At 43.3% G+C, this 24,140-nt stretch overlaps 1 protein-coding gene across 4 annotated transcripts in view; it reads left to right on the forward strand.

Annotated features, from left to right (window-relative positions):
- Positions 1-24,140, forward strand: part of atp8b4 (ATPase phospholipid transporting 8B4) — a gene marked incomplete at its 3' end in the record, with an annotated part of 74,251 nt that overhangs the window by 33,023 nt on the left and 17,088 nt on the right. For 2 of the 4 annotated variants that reach the window (XM_042301901.1, XM_042301904.1), the window contains 8 exon segments: positions 4,038-4,096; positions 4,197-4,310; positions 12,378-12,476; positions 14,109-14,167; positions 14,379-14,451; positions 14,843-14,913; positions 22,986-23,068; positions 23,898-24,056. In XM_042301901.1, coding sequence (XP_042157835.1) covers positions 4,038-4,096; positions 4,197-4,310; positions 12,378-12,476; positions 14,109-14,167; positions 14,379-14,451; positions 14,843-14,913; positions 22,986-23,068; positions 23,898-24,056 — 717 coding nt within the window. 4 annotated transcript variants of the gene reach the window in all.

Raw genomic sequence — 24,140 nt, forward strand, 5'->3', positions numbered from 1 at the left:
GGGTGGCAGGGTAGCCTAGTGGTTAGAGTGGAGGGGCGACAGGTAGCCTAGTGGTTAGAGTGGAGGGGCGGCAGGTATCCTAGTGTTAGAGTGGAGGGGTGGCAGGGTAGCCTAGTGGTTAGAGTGGAGGGGCGACAGGTAGCCTAGTGGTTAGAGTGGAGGGCGGCAGGTAGCCTAGTGGTTAGAGTGGAGGGCGACAGGTAGCCTAGTGGATAGAGTGGAGGGGCGGCAGGTAGCCTAGTGGTTAGAGTGGAGGGGTGGCAGGTAGCCTAGTGGTTAGAGTGGAGGGCGGCAGGTTGCCTAGTGGTTAGAGTGAAGGGGCGGCAGGTAGCCTAGTGGTTAGAGTGGAGGGCGGCAGGGTAGCCTAGTGGTTAGAGTGGAGGGGCGGCAGGGTAGCCTAGTGGTTAGAGTGGAGGGGCAACAGGGTAGCCTAGTGGTTAGAGTGGAGGGGCGGCAGGTAGCCTAGTGGTTAGAGTGGAGGGGCGGCAGGGTAGCCTAGTGGTTAGAGTGGAGGGGCGGCAGGTAGCCTAGTGGTTAGAGTGGAGGGGCGGCAGGTAGCCTAGTGGTTAGAGTGGTGGGGCGGCAGGGTAGCCTAGTGGTTAGAGTGGTGGGGCGGCAGGGTAGCCTAGTGGTTAGAGTCGAGGGCGGCAGGTAGCCTAGTGGTTAGAGTGGAGGGGCGGCAGGGTAGCCTAGTGGTTAGAGTGGAGGGGCAACAGGGTAGCCTAGTGGTTAGAGTGGAGGGGCAACAGGGTAGCCTAGTGGTTAGAGCGTTGGACTAGTAACCGGAAGGTTGCGAGTTCAAACCCCCGAGCTGACAAGGTACAAATCTGTCATTCTGCCCCTGAACAGGCAGTTAACCCACTGTTCCTAGGCCGTCATTGAAAATAAGAATTTGTTCTTAACTGACTTGCCTGGTAAAATAAAAATTTTAAAAAATACTGTTGATGTCATGGATTGGCATTCTTTCCTCCAACTCCATCACTAAAACAGTGAAAGGCTGACGGGCGTTGTTGTTGTTGTTGTTGTTTGAACGGCAGATTTAACCCCGTTAAAGGGGCGATTGTGGATTTTGTCTGTGCCCACCCGGATCTGTGTTTGTTTTGATTTGTGTCCTTTCTTTATGAGTTGTTAGGTAGATTATTAAGGGTGTTTTATGAACCAAAATGAGGCATCATTTGGCTCCAGTGTAAAATGAATTTGTTCCTCTGCAGTCGACTGTCAATTTCTCAGCCCCGAGGTACAGTACATTCCAGGGCTGTGTCTGTAGATGAAAAGACTCCAGTTCACTAAAGAGGGCAAGTGGAGACAGGTTCCACATGCCTACCCAGGAAGGTATCAGTGGGACAAATGACCTACATTACCTCATCTACCAGTGGTGGATACTAAAACGTATTTTTCTCTAAACGGGTGGAGTACGTCAGTGTATATTGGGCAGAAGGTCCCCAGTTTGTCTGGATCAGAACGGGACCTACTGTGTTTTAACAGGGACATTGTAAAGTCAACATCTGGAGTCAATATCGGCCTATTCACAACGGCTATTTTCTGACCTTGTTCCTGTAAAGAATGACAGCGGGGGAAAGAAATGGCGGAGAAATGGTTGTGGATGTTAATACCACGGAGGGGATGCTGGAGCTCACGTGGGAAAGGTGCTGGACAAGGTAAAGCTGTCTTGCTGGGTGGTGGTGGTGTTGTTGTTGTTGATGGTTGTGGTGGAGTAGTTGTTGATGGTGGAGTTGTTGTTGGCGGAGTTGTTGTTGGTGGTGGAGTTGTTGTTGTTGGTGGTGTTGTTGTTGTTGTTGTTGGTGGAGTTGTTGTTGTTGGTGGTGGAGTTGTTGTTGGTGGTGGAGTTGTTGTTGTTGGTGGTGTTGTTGTTGTTGTTGGTGGAGTTGGTGGTGGAGTTGTTGTTGTTGGTGGAGTTGTTGTTGGTGGTGGAGTTGTTGTTGTTGATGGTGGTGGTGGAGTTGTTGTTGTTGGTGGAGTTGTTGTTGGTGGTGGAGTTGTTGTTGGTGGTGGTGTTGTTGTTGTTGATGGTGGTGGTGGAGTTGTTGTTGGTGGTGGAGTTGTTGTTGGTGGTGGTGTTGTTGTTGGTGGTTGTGGTGGAGTTGTTGTTGTTGGTGGTGGAGTTGTTGTTGTTGTTGGTGGTGGTGGAGTTGTTGTTGTTGGTGGAGTTGTTGTTGTTGAGTTGGTGGTGGAGTTGTTGTTGTTGGTGGAGTTGTTGTTGTTGTTGGTGGTGGAGTTGTTGTTGTTGTTGGTGGTGGTGGAGTTGTTGTTGGTGGTGGAGTTGTTGTTGTTGGTGGAGTTGTTGTTGTTGGTGGTGGTGGTGGAGTTGTTGTTGGTGGTGGAGTTGTTGTTGTTGTTGGTGGTGGTGGAGTTGTTGTTGGTGGAGTTGTTGTTGTTGGTGGAGTTGTTGTTGGTGGAGTTGTTGTTGTTCTTGTTGTTGGTGGAGTTGTTGTTGTTGGTGATGGAGTTGTTGTTGTTGGTGGAGTTGTTTGTGGTGGTGGAGTTGGTGGTGGTGGTGTTATTGTTGTTGGTGGTGGTGGAGTCGTTGGTGGTGGTGGAGTTGTTGGTGGTGAGGGTGGTGGTGGTGGTGGTGAGGGTGAGGGTGGTGGAGTTGTTGTTGGTGGTGAGGGTGGTGGTGAGGGTGAGGGTGGTGGTGAGGGTGGTGGTGAGGGTGAGGATGGTGGTGAGGATGGTGGTGAGGGTGGTGGTGAGGGTGGTGGTGGTGAGGGTGAGGGTGGTGGTGAGGGTGGTGGTGAGGGTGGTGAGGGTGGTGAGGGTGGTGGTGAGGGTGGTGGTGGTGGTGAGGGTGGTGGTGAGAGTGGTGGTGGTGGTGAGGGTGGTGGTGGTGAGGGTGAGGGTGGTGGTGAGGGTGGTGGTGGTGAGGGTGGTGGTGGTGGTGAGGGGTTGGTGGTGAGGGTGGTGGTGGTGAGGGTGGTGGTGAGGGTGAGGGTGGTGGTGGTGAGGGTGGTGGCGGTGAGGGTGGTGGTGAGGGTGGTGGTGAGGGTGGTGGTGGTGGTGAGTGTGGTGGTGAGGGTGAGGGTGGTGGTGAGGGTGAGGGTGAGGGTGGTGGTGAGGGTGGTGGTGAGGGTGGTGGTGAGGGTGAGGGTGGTGGTGAGGGTGGTGGTGGTGGTGAGGGTGGTGGTGAGGGTGAGGGTGGGGGTGGTGAGGGTGGTGGTGGTGGTGAGGGTGGTGGTGAGGGTGGTGGTGAGGGTGGTGGTGAGGGTGGTGGTAAGGGTGGTGAGGGTGGTGGTGGTGGTGGTGGTGGTGGTGGTGGTGGGGGTGGTGGTGAGGGTGGTGGTGGTGGTGAGGGTGGTGGTGAGGGTGAGGGTGAGGGTGGTGGTGAGGGTGGTGGTGAGGGTGGTGGTGAGGGTGGTGGTGGTGGTGAGGGTGGTGGTGAGTGGTGGTAAGGGTGGTGAGGGTGGTGGTGGTGGTGGTGGTGGTGGTGGTGGTGGTGGTGAGGGTGGTGGTGAGGGTGGTGGTGAGGGTGGTGGTGGTGGTGAGGGTGGTGGTGAGGGTGAGGGTGAGGGTGGTGGTGAGGGTGGTGGTGAGGGTGGTGGTGAGGGTGGTGGTGAGGGTGGTGGTGAGGGTGGTGGTGGTGGTGAGGGTGGTGGTGAGGGTGGTGGTGAGGGTGGTGGTGGTGGTGAGGGTGAGGGTGGTGGAGTTGTTGGTGGTGAGGGTGGTGGTGGTGGTGAGGGTGAGGGTGAGGGTGGTGGTGAGGGTGGTGGTGGTGGTGGTGAGGGTGGTGGTGGTGGTGAGGGTGGTGGTGGTGGTGAGGGTGAGGGTGGTGGTGGTGGTGAGGGTGGTGGTGAGGGTGAGGGTGGTGCCTAAAGGGGATATGCTCAGTGAGAAGAAACGGTGTGTACTGTCTTGGAGACAATCAGTGGTTATATATTGTTAGCCTTTACAGACTTCAGCGTCAATTCTCAACATTCTACAATTCAATGTATAACCAAAAAAAGATGTAAACATTCTAAGTAGAGTCCTACAATTGTCTAATATACTGTGGTTGTCATATACTGTATACTGTTTTCATCTAGAGGGAGAACGACATGTGAGAGCCAATGACAGGGACTACAATGAAAAGTTCCCATATGCTGTAAGTGAGAACACAAAGCACATGTTATCACAGTGTATCAATGATACTGTCATGATGTAGATGGTATTGACCATTCTATATTTCCAACCCCCCCAAAAAGGACAATCACATCAGAACCTGCAAGTACAATATCTTCACCTTCCTGCCCATCAATCTGTTTGAACAGTTCCAGAGAGCAGCTAATGCATACTTCCTAGTGCTGCTCATATTACAGGTACGTAAATTCCACATCATTTAGTGTGTGACATGGAGTGCTTGTACAGATTCTATGAACTTGTCATGCTTTAATACAGAGATTCCATGAAAATGAAATGAAATCACAAAATGTGATGCATCTGAAAGATTTACACGGTGAAATGTCTTTCATAAAGGATCTGACAGATCTAAGCCCATTCCGTTATACAAGGTGAATGTATGTAAGTCTGTATTTCAAGTTAATCAATTGAGACAGTTCTCCCAGTATACAGTGAATCATTGTTGACAGTTCTCCCAGTATACAGTGAATCATTGAGACAGTTCTCCCAGTATACAGTGAATCATTGTTGACAGTTCTCCCAGTATACAGTGAATCATTGTTGACAGTTCTCCCAGTATACAGTGAATCATTGTTGACAGTTCTCCCAGTATACAGTGAATCATTGTTGACAGTTCTACCAGTATACAGTGAATCATTGTTGACAGTTCTACCAGTATACAGTGAATCATTGAGACAGTTCTCCCAGTATACAGTGAATCATTGTTGACAGTTCTCCCAGTATACAGTGAATCATTGAGACAGTTCTCCCAGTATACAGTGAATCATTGTTGACAGTTCTCCCAGTATACAGTGAATCATTGTTGACAGTTCTCCCAGTATACAGTGAATCATTGTTGACAGTTCTCCCAGTATACAGTGAATCATTGTTGACAGTTCTCCCAGTATACAGTGAATCATTGTTGACAGTTCTCCCAGTATACAGTGAATCATTGTTGACAGTTCTCCCAGTATACAGTGAATCATTGTTGACAGTTCTCCCAGTATACAGTGACTCATTGTTGACAGTTCTCCCAGTATACAGTGAATCATTGTTGACAGTTCTCCCAGTATACAGTGAATCATTGTTGACAGTTCTCCCAGTATACAGTGAATCATTGTTGACAGTTCTCCCAGTATACAGTGAATCATTGTTGACAGTTCTCCCAGTATACAGTGAATCATTGAGACAGTTCTCCCAGTATACAGTGAATCATTAAGACAGTTCTCCCAGTATACAGTGAATCATTGTTGACAGTTCTCCCAGTATACAGTGAATCATTGTTGACAGTTCTCCCAGTATACAGTGAATCATTGAGACAGTTCTCCCAGTATACAGTGAATCATTGTTGACAGTTCTCCCAGTATACAGTGAATCATTGTTGACAGTTCTCCCAGTATACAGTGAATCATTGAGACAGTTCTCCCAGTATACAGTGAATCATTAAGACAGTTCTCCCAGTATACAGTGAATCATTGTTGACAGTTCTCCCAGTATACAGTGAATCATTGTTGACAGTTCTCCCAGTATACAGTGAATCATTGAGACAGTTCTCCCAGTATACAGTGAATCATTGTTGACAGTTCTCCCAGTATACAGTGAATCATTGTTGACAGTTCTCCCAGTATACAGTGAATCATTGTTGACAGTTCTCCCAGTATACAGTGAATCATTGTTGACAGTTCTCCCAGTATACAGTGAATCATTGTTGACAGTTCTCCCAGTATACAGTGAATCATTGTTGACAGTTCTCCCAGTATACAGTGAATCAATTGAGAGTTCTCCCAGTATACAGTGAATCATTGTTGACAGTTCTCCCAGTATACAGTGAATCATTGTTGACAGTTCTCCCCGTATACAGTGAATCATTGAGACAGTTCTCCCAGTATACAGTGAATCATTGTTGACAGTTCTCCCAGTATACAGTGAATCATTGAGACAGTTCTCCCAGTATACAGTGAATCATTGTTGACAGTTCTACCAGTATACAGTGAATCATTGAGACAGTTCTCCCAGTATACAGTGAATCATTGTTGACAGTTCTCCCAGTATACAGTGAATCATTGAGACAGTTCTCCCAGTATACAGTGAATCATTGTTGACAGTTCTCCCAGTATACAGTGAATCATTGAGACAGTTCTCCCAGTATACAGTGAATCATTGAGACAGTTCTCCCAGTATACAGTGAATCATTGTGAATCATTGACAGTTCTCCCAGTATACAGTGAATCATTGAGACAGTTCTCCCAGTATACAGTGAATCATTGAGACAGTTCTACCAGTATACAGTGAATCATTGAGACAGTTCTCCCAGTATACAGTGAATCATTGTTGACAGTTCTCCCAGTATACAGTGAATCATTGAGACAGTTCTCCCAGTATACAGTGAATCATTGAGACAGTTCTCCCAGTATACAGTGAATCATTGTTGACAGTTCTCCCAGTATACAGTGAATCATTGTTGACAGTTCTCCCAGTATACAGTGAATCATTGAGACAGTTCTCCCAGTATACAGTGAATCATTGTTGACAGTTCTCCCAGTATACAGTGAATCATTGTTGACAGTTCTCCCAGTATACAGTGAATCATTGTTGACAGTTCTCCCAGTATACAGTGAATCATTGAGACAGTTCTCCCAGTATACAGTGAATCATTGTTGACAGTTCTCCCAGTATACAGTGAATCATTGAGACAGTTCTCCCAGTATACAGTGAATCATTGAGACAGTTCTCCCAGTATACAGTGAATCATTAAGACAGTTCTCCCAGTATACAGTGAATCATTGTTGACAGTTCTCCCAGTATACAGTGAATCATTGTTGACAGTTCTCCCAGTATACAGTGAATCATTGTTGACAGTTCTCCCAGTATACAGTGAATCATTGTTGACAGTTCTCCCAGTATACAGTGAATCATTAAGACAGTTCTCCCAGTATACAGTGAATCATTGAGACAGTTCTCCCAGTATACAGTGAATCATTGAGACAGTTCTCCCAGTATACAGTGAATCATTGTTGACAGTTCTCCCAGTATACAGTGAATCATTGTTGACAGTTCTCCCAGTATACAGTGAATCATTGAGACAGTTCTCCCAGTATACAGTGAATCATTGTTGACAGTTCTCCCAGTATACAGTGAATCATTGTTGACAGTTCTCCCAGTATACAGTGAATCATTGTTGACAGTTCTCCCAGTATACAGTGAATCATTGAGACAGTTCTCCCAGTATACAGTGAATCATTGTTGACAGTTCTCCCAGTATACAGTGAATCATTGTTGACAGTTCTCCCAGTATACAGTGAATCATTGAGACAGTTCTCCCAGTATACAGTGAATCATTGTTGACAGTTCTCCCAGTATACAGTGAATCATTGAGACAGTTCTCCCAGTATACAGTGAATCATTGAGACAGTTCTCCCAGTATACAGTGAATCATTGAGACAGTTCTCCCAGTATACAGTGAATCATTGTTGACAGTTCTCCCAGTATACAGTGAATCATTGTTGACAGTTCTCCCAGTATACAGTGAATCATTGTTGACAGTTCTCCCAGTATACAGTGAATCATTGAGACAGTTCTCCCAGTATACAGTGAATCATTGAGACAGTTCTCCCAGTATACAGTGAATCATTGAGACAGTTCTCCCAGTATACAGTGAATCATTAAGACAGTTCTCCCAGTATACAGTGAATCATTGTTGACAGTTCTCCCAGTATACAGTGAATCATTGTTGACAGTTCTCCCAGTATACAGTGAATCATTGTTGACAGTTCTCCCAGTATACAGTGAATCATTGTTGACAGTTCTCCCAGTATACAGTGAATCAATTGAGAGTTCTCCCAGTATACAGTGAATCATTGTTGACAGTTCCCCCAGTATACAGTGAATCATTGTTGACAGTTCTCCCAGTATACAGTGATTCACTGTTGACAGTTCTCCCAGTATAAATCAAATCAAATTTATTTATATAGCCCTTCGTACATCAGCTGATATCTCAAAGTGCTGTACAGAAACCCAGCCTAAAACCCCAAACAGCAAGCAATGCAGGTGTAGAAGCACGGTGGCTAGGAAAAACTCCCTAGAAAGGCCAAAACCTAGGAAGAAACCTAGAGAGGAACCAGGCTATGTGGGGTGGCCAGTCCTCTTCTGGCTGTGCCGGGTGGAGATTATAACAGAACATGGCCAAGATGTTCAAATGTTCATAAATGACCAGCATGTTCGTATAATAATAAGGCAGAACAGTTGAAACTGGAGCAGCAGCACGGTCAGATGGACTGGGGACAGCAAGGAGTCATCATGTCAGGTAGTCCTGGGGCATGGTCCTAGGGCTCAGGTCCTCCGAGAGAGAGAAAGAAAGAGAGAATTAGAGAGAGCATATGTGGGGTGGCCAGTCCTCTTCTGGCTGTGCCGGGTGGAGATTATAACAGAACATGGCCAAGATGTTCAAATGTTCATAAATGATCAGCATGTTCGAATAATAAGAAGGCAGAACAGTTGAAACTGGAGCAGCAGCACGGCCAGGTGGACTGGGGACAGCAAGGAGTCATCATGTCAGGTAATCCTGGGGCATGGTCCTAGGGCTCAGGTCCTCCGAGAGAGAGAAGGAGAGAATTAGAGAACGCACACTTAGATTCACACAGGACACCGAATAGGACAGGAGAAGTACTCCAGATATAACAAACTGACCCTAGCCCCCCGACACATAAACTACTGCAGCATAAATACTGGAGGCTGAGACAGGAGGGGTCAGGAGACACTGTGGACCCATCCGTATACAGTGAATCATTGTTGACAGTTCTCCCAGTATACAGTGAATCATTGAGACAGTACTCCACTCTTCCATCAAGGCACCTGCAAGTTCCCAGACATTTCTGGGGGGAACGGCCCTAACCCTCACCCTCCGATCCAACAGGTCCCAGATGTGCTCAATGGGATTGAGATCCGGGCTCTTCGCTGGCCATGGCAGAACACTGACATTCCTGTCTTGCAGGAAATCACGCAAAGAACGAACAGTATGGCCGGTGGCATTGTCATGCTGGAGGGTCATGTCAGGATGAGCCTGCAGGAAGGGTACCACATGAGGGAGGAGGATGTCTTCCCTGTAACGCACAGGGTTGAGATTGCCTGCAATGACAACCTCAGTCCGATAATGCTGTGACACACCGCCCCAGACCATGACGGCCCCTCCACCTCCAAATCGATCCCGTTCCAGAGATCAGGCCTCGGGGTAACGCTTATTCCTTCAACGATAAACGCAAATTCGACCCCAGGTGAGACAAAACCGTGACTTGTCAGTGAAGATCACTTTTTGCCAGTCCTGTCTGGCCCACCGACGGTTGGTTTGTGCCCATAGGCGACGTTGTTGCCGGTGATGTCTGGTGAGGACCTGCCTCACAACAGGCCTACAAGCCCTCAGTCCAGCCTCTCTCAGCCTCTCTTAGCCTATTGCGGACAGTCTGAGCACTGATGCAATGATTGTGCGTTCCTGATTTAACTTGGGCAGTTGTTGTTGCCATCCTGTACCTGTCTCGCAGGTGTGATGTTCGGATGTACCAATCCTGTGTAGATGTTGTGACACGTGGTCTGCCACTGCGAGGACGGTCAGATGTCCGTCCTGTCTCCCTGTAGCGCTGCCTTAGGCGTCTCACAGTACGGATATTGCAATTTATTGCCCTGGCCACATCTGCAGTCCTCATGCCTCTTTGCAGCATGCCTGAGGTGTGTTCACGCAGATGAGCAGGGAGCCTGGGCATCTTTCTTTTGGTGTTTTTCAGAGTCAGTAGAAAGGCCTCTTTAGTGTCCTAAGTTTTCATAACTGTGACCTTAATTGCCTACCGTCTGTAAACTGTTAGTGTCTTAACGACCGTTCCACAGGTGCATGTAAATTAATTGTTTATGGTTCATTGAACAAGCATGGGACAGTGTTTAAACCCTTTACAATGAAGATCTGTGAAGTTATTTGATTTTTTACGAATTATCTTTGAAAGACGGGGTCCTGATGAAGTGACATTTCTTTTTTTTGCTGAGTTTAGAAGCACAACCATTGTGCTACACTCACAATAACATCTGCTAACCATGTGTATGTGACCAACACAATTTTATTTTATTTGCTTATTTATATTCAACTGGTTAAAGTGAATTATGATATGATTAAGTGGGGGGTGTCTATTAGGGTATGTTTGACCTGCCTTAACTTATGAATAAACAAAAACAAAGTAAAGTTAGGAATTATTACTCAACTCAAAGTATATCAATTTAGTTTCAATAAGAAACTTAAGTTGAACACATGTTATAAACCAACAATTATTATCAACCCCATTCGTATCACTAAATCAATCACTGATACAGAATATACATCTTACTTAGTAAGGACCTGGTACTCTGTTTTTATACAGTCTGTGGAGTTGCTTTCTCAAACAGAGAAACAAACACAAGGAAATCCCTCGCCGTCCTCACGGTTGATTGGGGTCTCGTAGCTAGTGGGTCATATTTAAACTACAGAAATTGGCAAACTGTAATTTAGTTAGTAAGTAGCAAGTACAAACTATTGGTTTCTTCTCCTGAACTCTCGTCGGATTGTTGCCTAGCAATGGTCCTTCACCGAAATATACTCCTCTAACATCTCATTCGAAAATTATGGGGATTCATATGGAGTTGGGCCCTGCTTTGCTGCTATAACAGCCTCCACTCTTCTGGGAAGGCTTTCCACTAGATGTTGGAACATTGCTGCTATAACAGCCTCCACTCTTCTGGGAAGGCTTTCCTCTAGATGTTGGAACATTGCTGCTATAACCTCCTCCACTCTTCTCGGAAGGCTTTCCACTAGATGTTGGAACATTACTGCGAGAGCCACAAGAGCACTAGTGAGATCGGGCACTGATGTTGGGAGATTAGGCCTGGCTCGCAGTCTGCGTTCCAATTCATCCCAAAGGCGTTCGATGGGGTTGAGGTCAGGGCTCTCTGCAGGCCAATCAAGTACTTCCACGCCGACCTCTACAAACTATTTCTGTATGGACCTCGTTGTCATGCTGAAACAGGAACACGCCTTCACTGAAACACCACACACAAAACATACACACACATGCACACTGACGCCACACACACACATACACACACATGCACACTGACGCCACACACAAAACATACACACACATGCACACTGACGCCACACACACACATACACACACGTTTCATTTCCTACCATCTAAACCTGGGGGACGGTCCGTCAGGAGGTTAGGATCCAATGGCAGAGATTGGTGTTCAGTCCCAGGGTCCTTAGATTAGTAATGAGCTTGGATGCGTACTGAGAGCATGTGTTGACCAGCTGGCACTGGAACCATGAAAAACAGCCCCAGACCCTTATTCTTCCTCCACCAAACTTTACAGTTGGCACTATGCATTCGGGCAGGTAGCGTTCTCCTGCCATCCGCCAAACCCAGATTCGTCCGTCGGACTGCCAGATGGTGAAGCGTGATTCATCACTCCAGAGAACGTGTTTCCACTGCTCCAGAGTCCGTTGGCGGCGAGCTTTACATCACTCCAGCCGAACACTTGGCATTGCGTATGGTGATCTTATGCGCGTGTGCAGCTGCTCGGCCACGGAAACACATTTCATGAAGCTCCCGATGAACAGTTATTGTGCTGAAGTTGCTTCCGGAGACAGTTTGGAACTCGGTAGTGAGTGTTGCAACCGAGGACAGACATATTTTACGCCATACACGCTTCAACACTCAGCAATCCCATTCTGTGAGCTTGTTGTTCCTAGATGTTGCAACCGAGGACAGACAATTTTTACGTGCTTCAGCATTTGGCGTTCCCGTTCTGTGAACTTTGCGGCTGAGCCGTTGTTGCTCCTAGACGTTTCCACTTCACAATAACAGCAGTTACAGTTGACCAGGGCAGCTCTAGCAGGGCAGAAAATGGACAAACTGACTTGTTTGAAAATGTGGCATCCTATGACGATTGCTACGTTGAAAGTCACTGAGCTCTTCAGCGCGGACCATTCTACTGCCAATGTTTGTCTATGGAGATTGCTTGGCTGTGTGCTTGATTTTACACACCTGTCAGCAACGGGTGTGGCTGAAATAGCCAAATCCACTCATTTGAAGAGGAATCCACTAATTTGAAGAGGAATCCACTAATTTGAAGGGGTGTAAGTCCCACACGCAGCACAGTCAATACTGTCTAGAAAAATCTCAAAGGTAACCAAGGGGTTTACATAGCTACGTATGATGTAAATAAATGGCTCTGTGTTCTCCTATTTGTAGTTGATCCCTGAGATCTCCTCCCTGTCCTGGGTCACTACCACTGTGCCTCTGGTCATGGTGCTGTTGATCACTGCAGTTAAAGATGCCACTGACGACTATGTGAGTTAACTTTCCACTCTTATTCATTGATTAATCGAGTGATTGAATTAATTATTATTTAATTAATTTGATGATTCAAAACTGATATACAGCCAAGAAAAAAAAAAGTAGGGTTAACTCATTTGATTGACATTTTAGTCATTTACCAGACGCTCTGATCCAGAACGACTTACAGGAGCAATTAGGGTTAAGTGTCTTGCTCAAGGGCACATCGGTAGATTTTTCACCTAGTCAACTCAGGGGGTTTAAATCAGCAACCTTTCAGTTACTGGCCCAATGCTCTTAACCGCTAAGCTACCTGGCACCCATTATCAAAAGTTTGGACACACCTACTCATTCAAGGGTTTTTCTTTATTTTTACAATTTTCTACATTTTCTACATTCTACATTTTCTACAAAAAACATGGAATCATACAGTAACCAAAAAAGTGTTAAACAAATAAAAATATAGATTTTAGATTTTAGATTCTTCAAATATCCACCCTTTGCCTTGATGACAGCTTTGCACACTCTTGGCATTCTCTCAACCAGCTTCACCTGGAATGCTTTTCCAAATCAAATCAAATCAAATGTATTTATAAAGCCCTTCTTACATCAGCTGATATCTCAAAGTGCTGTACGGAAACCCAACCTAAAACCCCAAACAGCAAGCAATGCAGATGTAGAAGCACAGTTGCTAGGAAAAACTCCCTAGAAAGGCCAGAACCTAGGAAGAAACCTAGAGAGGAACCAGGCTATGAGGGGTGGCCAGTCCTCTTCTGGCTGTGCCGGGTGGAGATTATAACAGAACATGGCCAAGATGTTCAAATGTTCATAGATGACCAGCAGGGTCAAATAATAATAATCACAGTGGTTGTCGAGGGTGCAGCAAGTCAGCACCTCAGGAGTAAATGTCAGTTGGCTTTTCATAGCCGATCATTAAGAGTATCTCTACCGCTCCTGCTGTCTCTAGAGAGCTGAAAACAGCAGCTCTGGGACAGGTAGCATGTCCGGTGAAAAGATCAGGGTTCCACCATCGATGCACCCCCACACCATCACATCTCCTCCGCCATGCTTCACGGTGGGAACACAGAGATCATCCGTTCACCTACTCTGCATCTCACAAAGACACAGTGGTTGGAACCAAATTTCTCAAATTTGGACTCATCAGACCAAAGGACAGATTTCCACCGGTCTAATGTCCATTGCTCGGATTTCTTGGCCCAAGCAAGTCTCTTCTTATTATTGGTGTCCTTTAGTAGTGGTTTCTTTGCAGCAATTCGATCATGAAGGCCTGATTTAACTTTAACAATACACACCTGTTAATTGAAATGCATTCCAGGTGACTACCTCATGAAGCTGGTTGAGAGAATACCAAGAGTGTGTAAAGCTGTCATCAAGGCAAAGGGTGGCTACTTAGAAGAATATAAAATATACTTTTTTGGTTGCTACGTGATTCCATATGTGATATTTCATAGTTTTGATGTCTTCACTATTATTCTACAATGTAGAAAATAGTACAAATAAAGAAAAACCCTTGAATTAGTAGGTGTGTCCAAACTTTTGACTGGTACTGTGTGTACACTACATCCCCAGTTATTAGCAGCTATTAGCAGTGCAAGACCATTGTAAAAGATGTCTTCTCAATTTCAGTTCAGGTATAAAAGCGATCAGCAGGTCAACAGTCGTCAGTCTCAGGTACTCAGGGGAAAGTAAGTACATCCTCAATGAACCTTCAATATGAACCTTTTAAATGTGAACATTTTCTACCGCATTGTGGCTTTGTGCAAAGAGACAACTTTCTTTTTTTTTTTTTTTTACCTTCAAAATTGCACAATGAGATGAAGACATTTCTTTGAATAGCATAACATTTGATGCTTTTGTGCTTTATAAATCACCATTATGACTGTGTATCTGTCTCAGTCTACAGAATGAGAAGTGGATGAATGTACGCGTGGGAGATATCATCAAGCTGGAAAACAATCACTTTGTGACAGTGAGTAATTTGCTTTCAATTTCATACTTAGATACTCCCATAAACACTTGACATGAATCATCCAATGTTTGTTAAAATTAAAATGAGGGCTATTCCTCTACTGCAACTGTTGAGTTCTATTGTAAAGCCTTGGTGCAGAGATTGGTTTATTCCCTGTGGCTTGCCAGTAAGTCCTCTCCCTCCTCTCCCTCATCTCCCTCCTCTCCCTCCTCTCCCTCATCTCCCTCATCTCCCTCCTCTCCCTCCTCTCCCTCATCTCCCTCCTCTCCCTCATCTCCCTCATCTCCCTCCTCTCCCTCCTCTCCCTCATCTCCCTCCTCTCCCTCATCTCCCTCATCTCCCTCCTCTCCCTCCTCTCCCTCATCACCCTCCTCTCCCTCCTCTCCTACAGGCTGACATTCTGCTGCTCTCTAGTAGTGAACCATATGGACTGTGTTACATAGAAACGGCTGAGCTAGACGGGTAAGACACTGCATGCATTTCTATAGTATTTGCTTCTACGAGGCTTTAGAAACTGAATATAATTTTTAAGGAGGGAGGGGGTGGGCTGTTTGCCAAGGAGGGCTATCTGTGTCACAGTGTGTCTGCAGTGGTTTCTACACTCTGAGTAAAGCATCAGGAAATAGGACAGGTGGGTGAGGTTGAGGATTTGGCCCAGTTTACCTTAATTGTTCTGTTGACTGCTTTGTTTGACACGGAGCCAACAGTAGTTTACTACATGAATGAGTCACCCTCTGTTTTCTCTCTCACCACTGACCACTATCTACCCCTGTTTAAATGTTTTTTATCTTGCACTTTGTTTTAGGATACTTTTCCATTGGTATTTCCACAAATTGCAAAAAATACATTCTTTTTTTGTGTGTTTGTTTTTGGGGCAGAGAGAGTAAATTGTAGTTTAATAGCTCATTTCAATTTATTTTACACATTTGCCATGAGACTGAAAGACAATGTTGCTGTTTTAAAGCTCAGGGATTCTTGAAAAACGGGGCAATCAACTTTTTATCCACAAATATTTGTCTTAACAAAAGTGAAATATATATTTTGATAGAGCAAAGTATCAGCCATCACACCATGTAAAGGAACAAACTCCTTATTATTAAATTATTATTTTTTTCTTCATAAAATACAACTAGTTGGATTAATGTGAACGCCGGGAGACACCATCAAATCAAATTGTATTTGTCACATGCTGAATACAACAGGTGTAGTAGACCTTACAGTGAAATGCTGAATACAACAGGTGTAGTAGACCTTACAGTGAAATGCTGAATACAACAGGTGTAGTAGACCTCACAGTGAAATGCTGAATACAACAGGTGTAGTAGACCTTACAGTGAAATGCTGAATACAACAGGTGTAGTAGACCTTACTGTGAAATGCTGAATACAACAGGTGTAGTAGACCTTACAGTGAAATGCTGAATACAACAGGTGTAGTAGACCTGAATCCAACAGGTGTAGTAGACCTCACAGTGAAATGCTGAATACAACAGGTGTAGTAGACCTTACAGTGAAATGCTGAATACAACAGGTGTAGTAGATCTTACAGTGAAATGCTGAATACAACAGGTGTAGTAGACCTCACAGTGAAATGCTGAATACAACAGGTGTAGTAGACCTTACAGTGAAATGCTGAATACAACAGGTGTAGTAGACCTTACAGTGAAATGCTGAATACAACAGGTGTAGTAGACCTTACAGTGAAATGCTGAATACAACAGGTGTAGTAGACCTTACAGTGAAATGCTGAATACAACAGGTGTAGTAGACCTTACAGTGAAATGCTGAATACAACAGGTGTAGTAGACCTTACAGTGAAATGCTGAATACAACAGGTGTAGTAGACCTGAATACAACAGGTGTAGTAGACCTGAATACAACAGGTGTAGTAGACCTGAATACAACAGTAGAGACCTGAATACAACAGTGTAGTAGACCTGAATACAACAGGTGTAGTAGACCTGAATACAACAGGTGTAGTAGACCTGAATACAACAGGTGTAGTAGACCTCACAGTGAAATGCTGAATACAACAGGTGTAGTAGACCTTACAGTGAAATGCTGAATACAACAGGTGTAGTAGACCTCACAGTGAAATGCTGAATACAACAGGTGTAGTAGACCTTACAGTGAAATGCTGAATACAACAGGTGTAGTAGACCTTACTGTGAAATGCTGAATACAACAGGTGTAGTAGACCTGAATACAACAGGTGTAGTAGACCTGAATACAACAGGTGTAGTAGACCTGAATACAACAGGTGTAGTAGACCTTACAGTGAAATGCTGAATACAACAGGTGTAGTAGACCTGAATACAACAGGTGTAGTAGACCTGAATACAACAGGTGTAGTAGACCTTACAGTGAAATGCTGAATACAACAGGTGTAGTAGACCTTACAGTGAAATGCTGAATACAACAGGTGTAGTAGACCTTACAGTGAAATGCTGAATACAACAGGTGTAGTAGACCTTACAGTGAAATGCTGAATACAACAGGTGTAGTAGACCTTACAGTGAAATGCTGAATACAACAGGTGTAGTAGACCTTACAGTGAAATGCTGAATACAACAGGTGTAGTAGACCTTACCGTTAAATGCTGAATACAACAGGTGTAGTAGACCTTACAGTGAAATGCTGAATACAACAGGTGTAGTAGACCTTACTGTTAAATGCTGAATACAACAGGTGTAGTAGACCTTACAGTGAAATGCTGAATACAACAGGTGTAGTAGACCTTACTGTTAAATGCTGAATACAACAGGTGTAGTAGACCTTACAGTGAAATGCTGAATACAACAGGTGTAGTAGACCTCACAGTGAAATGCTGAATACAACAGGTGTAGTAGACCTTACAGTGAAATGCTGAATACAACAGGTGTAGTAGACCTTACAGTGAAATGCTGAATACAACAGGTGTAGTAGACCTTACAGTGAAATGCTGAATACAACAGGTGTAGTAGACCTTACAGTGAAATGCTGAATACAACAGGTGTAGTAGACCTTACAGTGAAATGCTGAATACAACAGGTGTAGTAGACCTTACAGTGAAATGCTGAATACAACAGGTGTAGTAGACCTTACTGTTAAATGCTGAATACAACAGGTGTAGTAGACCTTACAGTGAAATGCTGAATACAACAGGTGTAGTAGACCTTACTGTTAAATGCTGAATACAACAGGTGTAGTAGACCTTACAGTGAAATGCTGAATACAACAGGTGTAGTAGACCTTACTGTTAAATGCTGAATACAACAGGTGTAGTAGACCTCACAGTGAAATGCTGAATACAACAGGTGTAGTAGACCTCACAGTGAAATGCTGAATACAACAGGTGTAGTAGACCTCACAGTGAAATGCTGAATACAACAGGTGTAGTAGACCTTACAGTGAAATGCTGAATACAACAGGTGTAGTAGACCTTACAGTGAAATGCTGAATACAACAGGTGTAGTAGACCTTACAGTGAAATGCTGAATACAACAGGTGTAGTAGACCTTACAGTGAAATGCTGAATACAACAGGTGTAGTAGACCTTACTGTTAAATGCTGAATACAACAGGTGTAGTAGACCTTACAGTGAAATACTGAATACAACAGGTGTAGTAGACCTTACTGTTAAATGCTGAATACAACAGGTGTAGTAGACCTTACAGTGAAATGCTGAATACAACAGGTGTAGTAGACCTTACTGTTAAATGCTGAATACAACAGGTGTAGTAGACCTTACAGTGAAATGCTGAATACAACAGGTGTAGTAGACCTCACAGTGAAATGCTGAATACAACAGGTGTAGTAGACCTTACAGTGAAATGCTGAATACAACAGGTGTAGTAGACCTCACAGTGAAATGCTGAATACAACAGGTGTAGTAGACCTTACAGTGAAAAGCTGAATACAACAGGTGTAGTAGACCTTACGGTGAAATGCTGAATACAACAGGTGTAGTAGACCTTACAGTGAAATGCTGAATACAACAGGTGTAGTAGACCTTACAGTGAAATGCTGAATACAACAGGTGTAGTAGACCTTACTGTTAAATGCTGAATACAACAGGTGTAGTAGACCTTACAGTGAAATACTGAATACAACAGGTGTAGTAGACCTTACAGTGAAATGCTGAATACAACAGGTGTAGTAGACCTTACAGTGAAATGCTGAATACAACAGGTGTAGTAGACCTTACTGTTAAATGCTGAATACAACAGGTGTAGTAGACCTTACAGTGAAATGCTGAATACAACAGGTGTAGTAGACCTCACAGTGAAATGCTGAATACAACAGGTGTAGTAGACCTTACAGTGAAATGCTGAATACAACAGGTGTAGTAGACCTCACAGTGAAATGCTGAATACAACAGGTGTAGTAGACCTTACAGTGAAAAGCTGAATACAACAGGTGTAGTAGACCTTACGGTGAAATGCTGAATACAACAGGTGTAGTAGACCTTACAGTGAAATGCTGAATACAACAGGTGTAGTAGACCTCACAGTGAAATGCTGAATACAACAGGTGTAGTAGACCTTACAGTGAAATGCTGAATACAACAGGTGTAGTAGACCTTACAGTGAAATGCTTACTTACAAGCCCTTAACCAACAAGGTTAGTTTTAAGAAAATACCCCCCCAAAAAGTAAGAGATAAGAATAACAAATAATTAAAGAGCAGCAGTAAATAACAATAGTGGGGCGAAATACAGGGGGTACCGGTACAGAGTCAATGTGGAGGCTATATACAGGGTGTTACGGTACAGAGTCAATGTGGAGGCTATATACAGGGTGTAACGGTACAGAGTCAATGTGGAGGCTATATACAGGGGGTACCGGTACAGAGTCAATGTGGAGGCTATATACAGGGTATTACGGTACAGAGTCAATGTGGAGACTATATACAGGGGGTACTGGTACAGAGTCAATTTAAAAATATATATATTACACCTTTATTTAACCAGGTAGGCTAGTTGAGAACACCTTTATTTAACCAGGTAGGCCAGTTGAGAACAGGTTCTCATTTACAACTGCGACCTGGCCAAGATAAAGAAAAGCAGTGCGACACAAAACAACAACACAGAAGTACACATGGAGTAAAACAAACATACAGTCAATAACACAATAGAAAAAAATCTATATACAGTGTGTGCAAATGAAGTAAGATAAGGGAGGTAAGGAAATAAATAGGCCATAGTGTCGAAATAATTACAATGTGCGGGGGCACCGGTGTCGAGGTAATTGAGGCAATTTGTACATGTAGGTAGAGTTATTAAAGTGACTATGCATAGATTATAAACAGAGAGTAGCTGTCACTCCCTGACCATAGAGAGCCATTGTTTCTCTATGGTGTTGTAGGTCAGGGCGTGACTAGGGGGTAGTCTAGTTTATTATTTCTATGTTGTGTTCTAGTTTATTTTTCTATGTTGGTGTTTTGTATGATTCCCAATTAGAGGCAGCTGGTAATCGTTGTCTCTAATTGGGGATCATATTTAAGTGGCTATTTTTTCCCACCTGTGTTTGTGGGATATTATTTAGTGTTTGTGCTGAAACCCAGGCTACATGTCTTTTCTTGTGCCCCTGAAATGTTTCGTATCACAGTCATCTTTACAATGACACATCGCTCAGTCCAGACCATTGACATTCAGGGTAAACACACAGAGGATATATAATATAATAAAGATGTGGAACTATACATCCGCTGTGCCTTGGTCCGTCTCTCCTCGCGTTCGTTATTCTCCAACAAGTGTTTAAAGACCTTGATTGTATAATTCTAACATTTGAATATTCAAATATGAAATACAAATCTCCAAACTTCTTTTTGTTTGGTTTTATAGCACTATGTAATGCTCCAGGGCTATTTCCGTTAGCATTTTGGCATGTTTTTCTAGATTTAGAACATTTTAAACAACATTTATAAAGCTAACGTTAGCCATTAAGTCTATCACAGCAAATACTTACATTATTTAAGTGTTTTTGTTCAAAGCCTGAAGTAATCACATACAAATCACGTAGGCACTGGATATTGAATACAGTGCCTTCAGAAAGTATTCACACCCCTTGACTTTTACCACATTTTGTTGTGTTACAACGTGAGTTTAAAATGGATTAATTTTGAGATGTTGTGTCGCTGGCAATAACCTACAACACAAGGCCAAATATACATTGGAGTTGGTTACCTAGACATTGAATGTTCCTGAGTGGCCTAGTTACCGTTTTGACCTACACTACCAGTCAAAAGTTTGGACACACCTACTCATTTAAGGGTTTTTTCTTTATTTGTACTATTTTCTACATTGTAGAATAATAGTGAAGACATCAAAACTATGAAATAACACACATGGAAACATGTAGTAACCAAAAAAGTGTTAAACAAATGAAAATATATTTTAGATTTGAGATTCTTCAAATATCCACCCTTTGCCTTGATGACAGCTTTGCACACTCTTGGCTTTCTCTCAACCAGCTTTATGAGGTAGTCACCTGGAATTAATTTAAATTAACAGTTGTGCTTTGTTAAAACTTAATTTGTGGAATTATTTCCTTCTTAATGCGTTTGAGCCAGTCAGTTGTGTTGTGGCAAGGTAGGGGTGGTATACAGAAGATAGCTCTATTTGGTAAAATACCAAGTCCATATTATGGCAAGAACAGCTCAAATAAGCAAAGCAAAATTACAGTCCATCATTACTTTAAGACATGAAGGTCAGTCAATACGGAAAATTTCAAGAACTTTGAAAGTTTCTTCAAGTGCAGTCGCAAAAACCATCAAGCGCTATGATGAAACTGGCTCTCATGAGGACCGCCACAGGAATGGAAGACCCAGAGTTACCTCTGCTGCTGCGGATAAGCTCATTAGAGTTACCAGCCTCAGAAATTGCAGCCCAAATAAATGCTTCACAGAGTTCAAGTAACAGACACATCTCAACATCAACTGTTCCGAGGAGACTGAGTGAATCAGGCCTTCATGGTCTAATTTCTGCAAAGAAACCACTACTAAAGGACACCAATAATAAGAGACTTGCTTGGGCCAAGAAACCTGAGCAATGGACATTAGACCGGTGGAAATTTGGCCCTTGGTCAATCCCTTGACCTCAACCAAATTGAGATGGTTTGGGATGAGTTTGACCACAGAGAGAAGGAAAAGCAGCCAACAAGTGTTCAGCATATGTGGGAACTCCTTCAAGACTGTTGGGAAAAACATTCCAGGTGAAGCTGGTTGAGAGAATGACAAGCGTGTGCAAAGCTGTCATCAGGGCAAAGGGTGACTATTTGAAGAATCTAAAATATAAAATATATTTTCATTCGTTTAACACTTTTTTTTTTGGATTCTACATGATTTCCATAATTTTAAATTCATTTTGAATTCAGGCGGTAACACAACAAATGTGGGATAAGTTAATGGGTATGAATACTTTCTGAATACTTTCTGAAGGCACTGTGTGTTGCAGAACCGTGATTACAATATTTTCTGTTTATTCAGAATATTGACAACAACAAAAAACCTCTTAAAGGGGTTAGCCATCAGTGACGGAGTTGACAACAGACACTCTTAACAGACACAAGTTTAAAGACGAACATTTGTAAAATATGGAGAAAAAAAATTCATTTGAATATCCCCAATAAAAACACAACTATTCTATTAAATCTTTCAGCACTCTGACGGAGTTGACATTATTTAAAAAAATCTGACAGAGGTTTTGCGTAGTTGTCACGTCCATCATATAAGTGGACCAAGGCGCAGCGTGAGTAGAGTTCCACATATTTATTATTGTGAAACTTCAAGACAACAAAGATTAAACGAACGTGCAATACATAGCGCCCCTAGGCACTTTACAAAAACAATATCCCACAATTCAGGGGGGAAAAGGGACACACTAAGTATGATCCCCAATTAGAGGCAACGATATACAGCTGCCTCCAATTGGGAACCATACTTACACACCAATATAGCACTAAAATAACTAGAACCCCCATAGTCACGCCCTGACCTACAACACTTATAGAGAACCCCGAGGGCTCTCTATGGTCAGGGCGTGACAGTAGTTGACAAAAATATCATTTTTATTTTTCATTTAAGTGGTATACACAGTAGCAATGGATGTCCCGACTTTCAATCATCTCTGAGCTAAGTTCCTGCTATTTTACACATTTTACCATGAGGCTGAGTGAAAATGTTGTAGTTTTAAAGCTAAGTTCCTGCTATTTTACACATTTTACCATGAGGCTGAGTGAAAATGTTGTAGTTTTAAAGCTAAGTTCCTGCTATTCTACACATTTTGCCATGAGGCTGAGTGAAAATGTTTGTAATTTTAAAGCTAATTTCCTGTCATTTAAAAAAAAAAAAAATTATGACATGTGGTACTTTCTTGTACTTCAACATTGTTGGTAGCTAACAGTGCCCATGCAGTGCTTGTTTTATTGAATCCTAAAGAAAAAAAAAAAAAAAAAGTAATTACTGTCACAATACCATTTTTACATGTACTTTCTAAGCAAATACCTGGTTAACGTATTCTTGTACTGTACAATAAAATCCCAATGTTTCTGCATAGGGAGACCAATCTGAAGGTTCGTCAGGCTTTGACCGTGACCTCAGACTTGGGAGCAGACATAACAAAGCTGGCTGACTTCAATGGTAACAGTATAACCATTTATGCTGCATTCTGTGTGTATTAAAATAACGAGACATCTGTAGTCTATATAGTATTACCGTGGCTCTCTCTTCCTGGTATTTGACCTTGGATTGTCTGGTTGTTGCTATGACGAACTCAGGGGTAATTTTTGTCTGATACTTGAGTGTCTATTTGGAGGCTGTTTTGAGGTAAGTGGAGCGGCTGTTTCCATGGTTCGGGCACGTCCTTGTGTCTTACTGTTGTGCTGTTTTGCTCTCCTGTGTAATTACTATGGAATTACTGATCTGGAGACAGAGCTGGTCTCAGTAACTAGTGGAAATGAAGGTGAAGAGTTAGTGTATGTTGTGCTTGTCGGGGAACATTTTGTGTTTTTCGTCATAGACTTACATATATTTGAGTTTCATTAGGTCTGTGTGTGTTCATGCTATACGCCTGTGTACATATATATGTGTGCTATTATGTAGCTTCTTCCCTTTTATGTTGTTTTTCTATTCTTTTTTTTTGCAACGTAGGAGGCCCAGGTTTAAATCCCTGTTGCCTCTGTTGGGGTAGTATTGACACTGACAATACAATGTCATACAACATAAAGCACATAGCTAATGCAGCACATAGAAGACAGAGAAACAGACAAGAGTAAACATCTTGCTGACTACGCGAACCGCATAGAAATAGAATAACTAGAAGGGGTTAATTCCAATTCAAGTCAACTGTTATGTTATGGCTTTACCCATTCTAGCAGTTATACTTCTATGGTAGACATCTTGATGCTGCCTGCAGTGCTGACTGCCTGGCTTCCTGTGGTGAATCGGTGTCAAATATTTTCCTACTCAGGAGAAGTTATCTGTGAGCCTCCCAACAACAAGCTGGACAAGTTCACAGGTACTCTGTACTGGAGAGATAACAAGTACCCCCTGGATAATGAAAAGATGCTGCTGAGAGGCTGTGTGCTCCGGAACACGGAGTGGTGCTTCGGAATGGTCGTCTTTGCTGGTATGAATGAACAGTCTTGATGTATGGTATTCATATTATGAAGTCATCCGTTATCGGTCAAAATTCTGATGACTTCCTAATATG

The sequence above is a fragment of the Oncorhynchus tshawytscha genome, linkage group LG19 (assembly GCF_018296145.1).
Source record: "Oncorhynchus tshawytscha isolate Ot180627B linkage group LG19, Otsh_v2.0, whole genome shotgun sequence".
Lineage (NCBI taxonomy): Eukaryota > Metazoa > Chordata > Actinopteri > Salmoniformes > Salmonidae > Oncorhynchus > Oncorhynchus tshawytscha.